Raw genomic sequence first — 10,456 nt, forward strand, 5'->3', positions numbered from 1 at the left:
ATTGTTAAAAGCGCTATATAAATAAAGGAGACTTGACTTGACTCCATGGTAGATTTGCACATTATTAGTAACAATAATGGCAATTATTAATTAAAATAAAAACATACATAACATAGTACTTACATATTTTACCGGATCCTGCAGCCGTGCCATGCACACAATGGTCACCCACACTGACACGACAGAACCCAAGAAATCACAAAATTGAAGAGTGTCGTAGTCCATGATACACATCACAGTCACACCAGGCTGGTCACAAGCATGATAAAACTGCGAAACACACAATCATTATGGCTACAAAATACATAAAGTGCATTACAAATAAATAGATTATTATTCAAACATAATAGGTCTTTAAAGTTGTGTTTTGGGCCATTATGCTTCGGCACAGTATCTGTCAAATGAACTAAAACCGAAAGCAAAAATATAGTTTAATCCCTTAATCAAGTGCACTTCATTCGGACGATCAGCTCATGATCCAGTGTTTTCCGCACCTTAGAACGACTCAGTTCACAGTGAATGCAGTGAACTTGTTGATTGCACAGGATGTGAGTTTAGCGCGCATTTGTGAATGCAACGGCCACCAGTTATGCTTTATTTTCACAGCATTTTACTAGATCTGTAGTGAGATGCCTTTTTGTAATCCTGTTTTCACTGAAACTGGAGTTTTCCATCAAAATAAAAGCTCTACTGTCGCTTCCGTCAAAATAAAAGCTGAAGAGTGCAGTATGAATCGCTGACAGTCCAAATTCAAATTCAATCTTTTTCAAGTGTAGAAATGAGGAAAGTAGTATTGTAATTTCCCTACTGTAGTGTAAAGCAAAAATAATATACCTATGAAATATTCATTTTCATTTATTTTACAGTTACAGTTGTTTTACAATATATGGATAATAACTAGGGATGCACCGATATGAATCGGCCGATCATGCTTGCGCGTTTTGTCAGTAAAGCCGGTTCTGTAATCAGCGGTAAATGCCATCAGGTGCGTGATTTCACGTTGAGCCGTATATACTACACACAGCCGTTATGGCTCAACGTGAAATCACGCACCTGATGGCATTTACCGCTGATTACAGAACCGGCTTTACTGACAAAACGCGCAAGAGATCGGCCGATACATATCGGTGCATCCCTAATAATAACACTAATAGAATTTTTTGTTATTATTATATTCTAATTAGTTTGACTTCCTAAAACACCAGTGTAAATGTAATTTAGACTGAGACAGTATATCACAAATAAAAAGAGGGTTGAGTCCCACTTTAAAGTTCAGGTACAAATCAATATACTGACTTTTTTCTGACTTAAGTTTTCTTTAGTTCAGAACATGCATTAAAGCTCTTAATTTTGAACTTTCAAAGTGCAGATAGAATAATTTTTTTTTTTTTTTACTTCATTTGTCTTTTCTTTTTTAATATCGCAATTATATCATATCGGGTGATTTTGATATTGTCACATTCCTAATAAAAACTCACCGTGGAGAAAATCATGGTAAAGAAGTAGATGGCGGCCTCGACGTGGTAGCCTCTGTAAAGTGCTACTACGATGGGTGGGATGAAGAAAAAGTTACTGAGGGTGAGGAGCAGAGCTGCAGCCATCTGCCGAGAGTAAGACTGCGCTGTCGCTCCATCCGTACAGCCCCATCCCTGCCAACCTGTCAACAGCAAGCAACACAAGAAGACTCAATGTCACAACTCAGTACCATTAATTATTAATGCTTTATAGTCAGTTGTTGATGTGTGTGTGTGTGTGTGTGTGTGTGTGTGTGTGTTAATTTACCTGCTTTGCACACACATGCACCATATAGGTAGCTGTGTGTACGTAGCAATCTGCACTCTCCATACGGCCCACATTCATCAATGCATGCAGTCACACTCACAGACACACCCACTATAGCTGATGCATTCCTGCAGTCGACACTGAAAAAACAACACAGGAACATGAGTAATGCTCACAAGGTGCTTTAAAGTCAACATACTTTAATATCTACTTTAATAGATGTTCCTGTATCAAAAAGTGTACTAAAGTAAATGGTATCAGTGATTAATTCTGATGCACAGTTCATCAGTGTACATCATGTCAAAGAAAAAAGGTTAATATTGATTAAATAAATTAATGTTTCTGGGAAAAAACGTTCCAGGATTTTTCTCCATATAGTGGACTTCAATGGGACCCAACAGGGCCAAAGGTCCAATTTGCAGTTTCAATGCAGCTTCCAAGGGCTCTACACAATCCCAGATGAGGAATAAGGGTCTTATGTAGCGAAACAATCTGTCATTTTCATAAAAGATAAAAATGTATATACTTTTTAACCATAAATGCTTATCTTGCAATAGCTCTGTGATGCATGTCTTCACATCGCATAATCACATTGAAAAAGTCAAGCATAATTAGTTCAAAAAGGTAGGGTAAGGCAAAAAACTCCACATCTCATGTTCTCCTCCAACTTCACAATCATTTGACATTGTTTTACCTTTTTCATAATTGGTGTTTGACTTTCTTTGCTTTGCAAACACTGGGTCGGTACTGCCACCTATGCCACGCATACATGATTACATAATACTTGCAAGACGAGCATTTGTGGTTAAAATGTATATAAATGTTTTGTTTTTAGAAAATGGCAGATCGTTTCACAAGATAAGACCCTTATTCCTCAGCTGGTGTAGAGGCCATTGAAGATGCACTGAAACAGCAATTTGGACCTTCGACCCGCTGGGTCCCATTGAAGTCCATTATATGGAGAAAAATCCTGTAATGTTTTCCTCAAAAACCTTAATTTCTTTTCAACTGAGTAAAGAAAGACATGAACAGGGGTGAGTAATTATCTAGTAATTAACTAACTCTTCAACATTCTGTTAATTCTGTAAATATAGAAATATAATGCATTGCAAATGACGTTTAATCTCAAAACTCGACACAAAAAAACAACCGGACTGTCTGCAGTCATACAATATAAATGTATAGTGTCTATCGTACTATGTGTGCTAGTACTGCACTGACCTGTCATTGCACACGGTCTGAAGGCTGAGGTACCACACTCCTGCGTCTGGAAATGGAATCCTCAACAGAGCCTGTGATTCATTGCTGCTCACGCTCAGAGAATAGCCCTGCATAAGTGCTACATGCACACATATACGCAGAGAGCTTCAAATGTGACATTCAGGAGAATATTATTAAACAGGTATTGCTCTAATATCAACGTGAGACTAACCTGTAGCACAAGTCTGGCTGCGGTTGAGATGAAGTACTGGAGCAGAAGGTGTGAGACATGCTTTGACACGAGCAAATCCACCAACCGGAGAACTCTACGCCACAAACACAAGAATAAAAAAATGTTAAATTTATTACAACACAATATGAGTAAAAAAATACACTGATGCACTGACACAAATTCAATATACTAAGTATCCAATGATTTAAAGTTACTAGGATAACTGGGTCACGGCTCATTATTGATGTCATCATTGTTGTAGTGAATATGCTGCACTCAAATGAAATAAGCCACAAGACGCTGTGATGAAAAGACATGATGCAAAGTGGATGACTCCTTCAATCAGATCTGTTTTACAATAATCTTTTTGGATTTTTTTGTGCATGAATTAATTTTTCTTTATTATTCATTCAATTATTTTTTTCCTCACAAAGAAAATGTCCAATGCCCATGAGTACACTACCAGATCTACCACAAGATTTTTAATGTTTTGTTAAAGAAGTCTCTTCTGCGCACCAAGCCTGCATTTATTTGATCCAAAGTACAGCCAAAGCAGTACAATTTTGAAATATTTTTACTATTTAAAATAACCGTTTTATATTTGAATATATTTTAAAATGTAATTGATTCCTGTGATTTCAAAAGTAAATTTTTTGCATCAATACTCCAGTCACATGATCCTTCAGAAATAATACTAATATTCTAATTTGCTGCTCAAAAACCATTTATTATTATTTTGTATTATTATTATGTTAAAAACAAGTTTTTTCAGGTTTCTTTAATGAATAAAAAAGTTCAGAAGAACATTTATCTGAAATAGAAATCTTTTCTTACATTATAAATGTCTTTATCATCAATTTAAAGCATCCTTGCTAAATAAAAGTATATATTTCTATAATTCCCCCCCACCCCAAAAAAATTATACTGACTTTAAGCTTTTGAATGGTATAGTGTATAATGTTAAAAAAGCTTTTTATTTCAAATAAATTCAGATCTTTGGATCTTTCTATTCATCAAAGAATCCTAAAAAAGTACTCAACTCTTTTAAATATTAATAATAATAATAATAATAATAATAAAAAAAAAATGTTTCTTGAACAGCAAATCAGAATATTAGAATGATTTCTGAAGGATCATGTGACACTGAACACTGGAGTAATGACGCTAAAAATTCAGATTTGCATCACAGGAATAAATTACATTTTAAAATATATTCAAAGAGAAAACTGTTACTTTAAACTGCAATAATATTTCAAAATTTTACTGTTTTTACTTTATTTCTGATAAAATGCATGCCTTGATGAGCACAAAAGACATCTTTCAAAATCATTCAGAAAACATACAGACTGCAAACTTAGATGGCATCATAGTATATTATATTAAATGCTTACAGTGTTCAAGTGGAGCTGTACGACAAACGTGCCGCCACTATCTCCAGGAGAGTGCTCAAGTGTGACCACAGTTGGAAGGTCTGAGGTCACGGTTAGGTTGCTGCTGGAAACGATGAAGCGTAGTGATAGCACATCCTGTTCATCTCTGAACACTGAAGGGCTTCTCATGCACATTGGCTCAGAGCTGTTAGCACGCAGGCCCGGTTGGTCTCTCATGGAAACGGATGTGTTAGTGAGGCCACCTGAGGTGTTGCTTTGGGGAGCAATGATGGTACGAATGAAGGCTGAGGTGTTGAAATCTGAAGAGACGCTCAAAGGTTTACATCCCACTGTATAAAATGAGAGAGGAGAGAAATATGTTTAGGAATCAAGCAAAAAAGTGAAATTAAAATGATAGGTGAATCATAACAGACCTGTGACATTGGCAGAGATGCTGAAAGGTATAGTGGTGTTTGGGTGACTAGTCTCAACCGTAACCAGCAACCAGCTGTTCCATGGGGGGATGAGGACCGAGGCAGAGCAGCTCTCTAACCCTGAACAGTTCTGTTTCACCTCCGAGCCCTGCTTCAAAGTGCTAGAGCCTACAGTGATTGACAGGCCGCAATCATTTCCCAGCTTTACAGAACAGTTCAAGATGAAAACATCCAACCTGGAGGAGAACTCTGGAACAAAGACCCTAAACAGAGAAGATACATAAAAATACTTCAGAATTCAACAAAAACTTAAACATGACATTTTACTATATATACATTTCAGGGATGACCAATAAATGATCAAATGTGACAGTAAAGACATTTATAATGTTACAGAAGTTTTATTTTTTTAATGTTCTATTCATCAAAGAATCCTGAAAAAAGGTATCATGGTTTTCACTAAAAGATTAATCACAGCTGTTTTGAACATTAATAGTAATAAGAAATGTTTCTTGAGCAGCAAGCACATCAGAATGTTTTTTGAAGGATCATGTGACACTTAAGACATGATGCTGAAAATTCTTTGCAATAAATTATATTTTAGAATTTTTTTAACAGTTTATTTAATAATATGAATTCTTATTAACAAAAAAAGTAACTAACAGATATATATTTTACTTCAAGGGTTAATTAAAAAATGAAAGTTCTATAATTATAATTACTCACACTCATGTCGACCCAAACTCATAAGTCATTCATATTTTTGAAGAAATCCGAGAGAAAATGATTGAATAAAGTCATTATTTTTGTTTTCTTTGTGCACAAAGTTAAGGTTGAACCACTGATGACTATTTTATCAGTGTCCTTACTACCTTTCTGGCCCTTGACAGAAAGCTCTCGGGTTTCATCGAAAAAAATATCTTAAAGGAACCGTATGTAAGAAATTTATGTCAGTTAATCATAAAATGGCCCTGACATGTCACTAGACATTAAGAAATCATGTTCATTTCAAATACTTATATCACTGACAACAGTGGTCCGTCCAGGATATTGTCATTTAAAAGTGAGAGTTGCAGCCCTCAACTGATGTTATTGTTTTCATTTTGTGTTTTGGTCTGAGGCGCCACCCTCCAGCTATCCACCAATCACGAAATCAGTAGAGTTTTGTGATCTGGGTTGCCAGCTCTGTTACAGCTGCGGCTATACGAACATGTCAGATAAAACATGTATAACGTTACGAAACGTAAAAGACCTGGTTATGAATCCGAAATACGTCGTGACAAAGTCCGAAATAAAAAAAGGATTTGTATAGGATATGCCTTTGAAAGATGGAGACGGCTGAAAACGGAGAAGAATTTGAAGATAGACGCCATAGTTGGTAATTTTCTCCTGGACAAGTAAGATTCATCTATGTTTGGCTAACTTTGCTTCCGTACACAGTGGATTTCCCACGGTCGGCCGTGCAAAATGCGTTCATAAAAAGCTTTATATCGCACCACTAGCAGGGTATGAAAACAACCTATGTTCCGACTGAAATGTGGTATTACAGTACATCTTTACGAAATATTTGGCTAATCGCCATCTGTAAATTTTTGCGATACATAATTACTTCGCAAAACATCTCTTGTGAAGCATAAACATAATTAACAGAAGAAAAACAAATTTCTGTGTAGGACTCGTCACTTGCCATTGGAAGCTCCTTGTAGCAGCCTACTCCTGTAGCTTAGCTGGCAACCTCGAGTCAGGGGGGAGCGGGAGGGGATACACCGTTCTACAGTATTTTGAAAGTGATTGCAGTACCAGTTTTGGCCGCAATCCTACATACGGTTCCTTTAATTTGTCTTTAACAAATTAAGGGTTAAATTAACCAGGGTTTTAAGGGTTTGGAACGACATGAGGGTGAGTAATCAATGACAGAATTTTCATTTTTAGGTGAACTATCCCTTTAATACACACATGAACATAGAACATACTTAAACAGAGCTGGATTTGTAGTTAGTGTTTGACTGAGTGGAATGTTGTACTGCAGGATTGGCAGGTCAGCAGCTCTCCTTAAATACATCTGTGCCTGGAACAGGTATGAGCAAGATGGCAGCCCCTAAAACCGAAAGCAACAATCACACATTTACTTTTACTGTTCTTTAAAAAAAAAAAATAACAACACAGATTTATCATCCCAGCAATAAATTACATTTTTAAATATATTAAAATAGAACACAGTTGTTTTAAATTGTAATAATATTTACAATATTGCTGTTTTATTGCACTTTTTTTTATCAAACACATGCAAATGTATTGATCTGGAAAGTTGTCACATTTATTTAAGTATTCCTACACAATATATATACACACCTGCTGCTCGATCTTTCCTTCATCCTTAGGCAGATGAGCAGCAAGGAACCAGTCTCCAGGTTTAGGGTGAGTCACATTGAACAGTGTCACATTGCCGCTCTGTCCACTGGGAATGATCAGCGTCAAGTTGTGAGCAAGAGATGCTGATGTGGAGTTTGGAAAGGCTGTTTCTATGGGGTTGATGACCGGGGGCGCTCCTGCCCTAAAGTGCCTGTTAATGTGCATTAGATGGACAAAAGTCAATGTTAAGTGAAGTAATTAGGAAGCATATTTGTCAATTAGCTGCTTTTATCTACTTTTATAACCAACTATTATAGTGTATAATAGTCCCTGGAGCAACTTAGACTATGAAATGATTTAATAAACTATTTTCTTTAATTTGTTCATGCTTTTTAGCTGCTTAAAGTTTATTTTGTCATCTTTTAGAAGTATATTAGCATATAAACTAAGTTATTTGACTTGTTTATTTGCATGTACTCCTTTGAATAGTTTGCATGTTTTCAAGCTGATTTTAAACAGGTCTCTTGGTAATACAGTACACAATAATCTTGGGGTTCTTAGTTAAAGAGTTCTCATGAGAATCTTTCATTTGTATATGGTCTCTAAGAAGCGATCACTATGAAAGACCTCCAAGGAGATCATTAGAAGTACAAAAGCATCAGCACATATGGAAAATATAGCCTACATTTTGAATATGTTTACTATTTAAAATAACTGTTTTCTATTTGAATATATTTTAAAATGTAATTTATTCCTGTGATTTCAAAGCTGAATTTTTAGCATCATTACTTCAGTCACATGATCCTTCAGAAATCATTCTAATATTCTGATTTGCTGCTATAAAAACATTTATTATTATGTTGAAAACAGCTGAGTAGATTTTTTCTGGTTTCTTTGATACATAGAAAGTTCAGAAGAACAGCTTTTATCTGAAATAGAAATCTTTTGTTACATTACGTCTTCATAATAAATCACTTTTGATCAATTTAAAGCATCCTTGCTAAATGAAATGATCAATTTCTATAATTTCTTTCCCAAAAAAATATACTGACTCCTAAGCCTTTAAATAGTATAGTGTTTAATGTTACAAAAGCTTTTTATTTCAGATAAATGCTGATCGTTGGATCTTTCTATTTAACAAAGAATTCTAAAATAAACGGTACTCAACTGATTTAACTACTGATAATATTAATACTAATAATGTTTCTTAAACAGCAAATCAGCATATTACAATGATTTCTGAAGGATCATGTGACACTGAAGAATAGAATAAAGATGCTGAAAATGTGACATTTTGAGTTTCAAAACATTTTTAAAATATGAAACATGCATTATTCACAATAAGATCTATAACATGCATTTAGAAAACAAAAAGGGTACATTTTCATTTCATGCTAACTTGAAATATTTATAAACCATTAGAAACCTTAAAACCCACAGTTGATATTGGACATGCTTTCAGATGGGATTTTAATGGTTACCACAGTAACATAATTCCTGCCAAAATACCATAGCAACGACAGCTATTATTACAACAACTGTAACACCCTGTAAATCTCCTTCAAAATGTGTAAGAGGTTTTAGGATTTAATCACATTCCATATTATCACAGTGTTCAATAATAGCAAGTTATCCAATATTATTATTATTATTTTAATTTAACCATCGGCAAATATGGTTATCATGGTAAAGCTTACAAAAGATTATTCCCAATCTGACAGCACTTCAAACCTAAGGATTATTCACACACGTATGTTTACTGTCATAATTTGACCATACATACACAGTGATGTTTTGGTTGCCACAGTTCAGTCCGGATCCCCGTGAGACCGTGAGCAGCCACCGCACAAGTACCGCATCTTCCGGTACTCTGAAGTGATAGAGCCGAACATTGCCGAACCAGCTGTATTTGGACAACCTCTGAGGCGTTTTAGAGTAGAACCCGTTCAAGTAAGTGAGATCTGGGGGGCAGAGCATGACGTCATGATGGCGTCAGACGTAAACAATCACAATAATCGAAATCCCTTCATTCGCTTCAAACGTATAAATCTCAAGACTTATTTATGCATAAACATGATATATAAATATATACATAAAACAGATTTGCGTCTTATAATGTAAACGTTTACGAAAATCCATGCCTATTTTTGTGACACTTGGATAAAGGCGGAAAAACTCCAGTATACATTCATGGCATCGTACAGCTCAGTTATTGCGTTTTATTTAATGCCCATAATGAAATGTCTGAAATGTCACCAGTCGATAAAAAACGTCTATTAAATACCGCAAATGTATCTAAGATATCTAAAACGCTCCCCAAAACTCACCGTTAGCAAAACAGCCAGCGACAGCATACAGTAAAAGGCACAGTGCAAAATACTTTTCCATAATGCAGTCTAGATTCTCCTCAGTCAGCCCATTGTAGTGTTCATCAGATGTCTAAGGATTGTTGTAACACGTTACTTCCTGGTTCAAAACAGAAATACTGGACGTCGGCCTCATACGTATGCATAACTTCCTCTTCGCTGCTGTTGAAGGATTGGGTCATAAATATTACTAAAGATTCGTGTCGTTCTTCCCAGAGGCCGATCGGGTTGTAGTTCCTGGTAATTAATATTCATCACTTTCTAAGGCCTGTCGTAATATTCATAAGGTAAGCCTGAGAAGCAGAAGGATTCCCTGCGGGACGCTTCAGAATGGTTTCCAAGCAACGTCATCAGGGCCTGATTAATATTCATGAGCCAAGTCAAATCACACAAAAGATGTTTAATTTATTTAATTACTAATCTATTTTAGCTACTATTTGGAGCATACAAAAATAATACAAATAAATATATTAACAAATGAGTCATGATATTTAAGATAGCCTTTCGGTCATACTGCACCAGCTGCTGGTTTGTTGTTTATTGTTGTTTATTATTAATATTTTTGTTGTTGTTGTTGTTGTTGTTGTTGTTGTTGTTGTTATGTATGCTGCGACTATCATCCACCAGATTTATGGTGACAATGAGAAGTCATGAAAACAGCAACAGTGCTATCTGCTGGTCAAGACCTCATATTGTTATGTTGTTATGTTGCCTCAAAAT

The 10,456-nt window shown here is 35.5% G+C and overlaps 1 protein-coding gene across 1 annotated transcript; it reads right to left on the minus strand.

The window, feature by feature from the left end:
- Window positions 1–123: 123 nt before the first annotated feature.
- Window positions 124–9,951, minus strand: LOC141315894 (post-GPI attachment to proteins factor 6-like; the record flags this gene model as incomplete). Its single annotated transcript, XM_073832734.1, has 11 exons — window positions 9,698–9,951; window positions 9,154–9,331; window positions 7,371–7,581; window positions 6,992–7,116; window positions 5,019–5,281; window positions 4,606–4,934; window positions 3,215–3,308; window positions 3,004–3,121; window positions 1,783–1,922; window positions 1,479–1,657; window positions 124–270 (listed from the first exon to the last, which is right to left on the minus strand). Coding segments are annotated over exons 1-11 (1,845 nt in total), but the record flags the coding sequence as incomplete, so codon positions are not given.
- Between the last annotated feature and the right edge of the window lie 505 nt (window positions 9,952–10,456).

The sequence above is a fragment of the Garra rufa genome, unplaced genomic scaffold (assembly GCF_049309525.1).
Source record: "Garra rufa unplaced genomic scaffold, GarRuf1.0 hap1_unplaced_046, whole genome shotgun sequence".
Classification (NCBI taxonomy): Eukaryota; Metazoa; Chordata; class Actinopteri; order Cypriniformes; family Cyprinidae; genus Garra; species Garra rufa.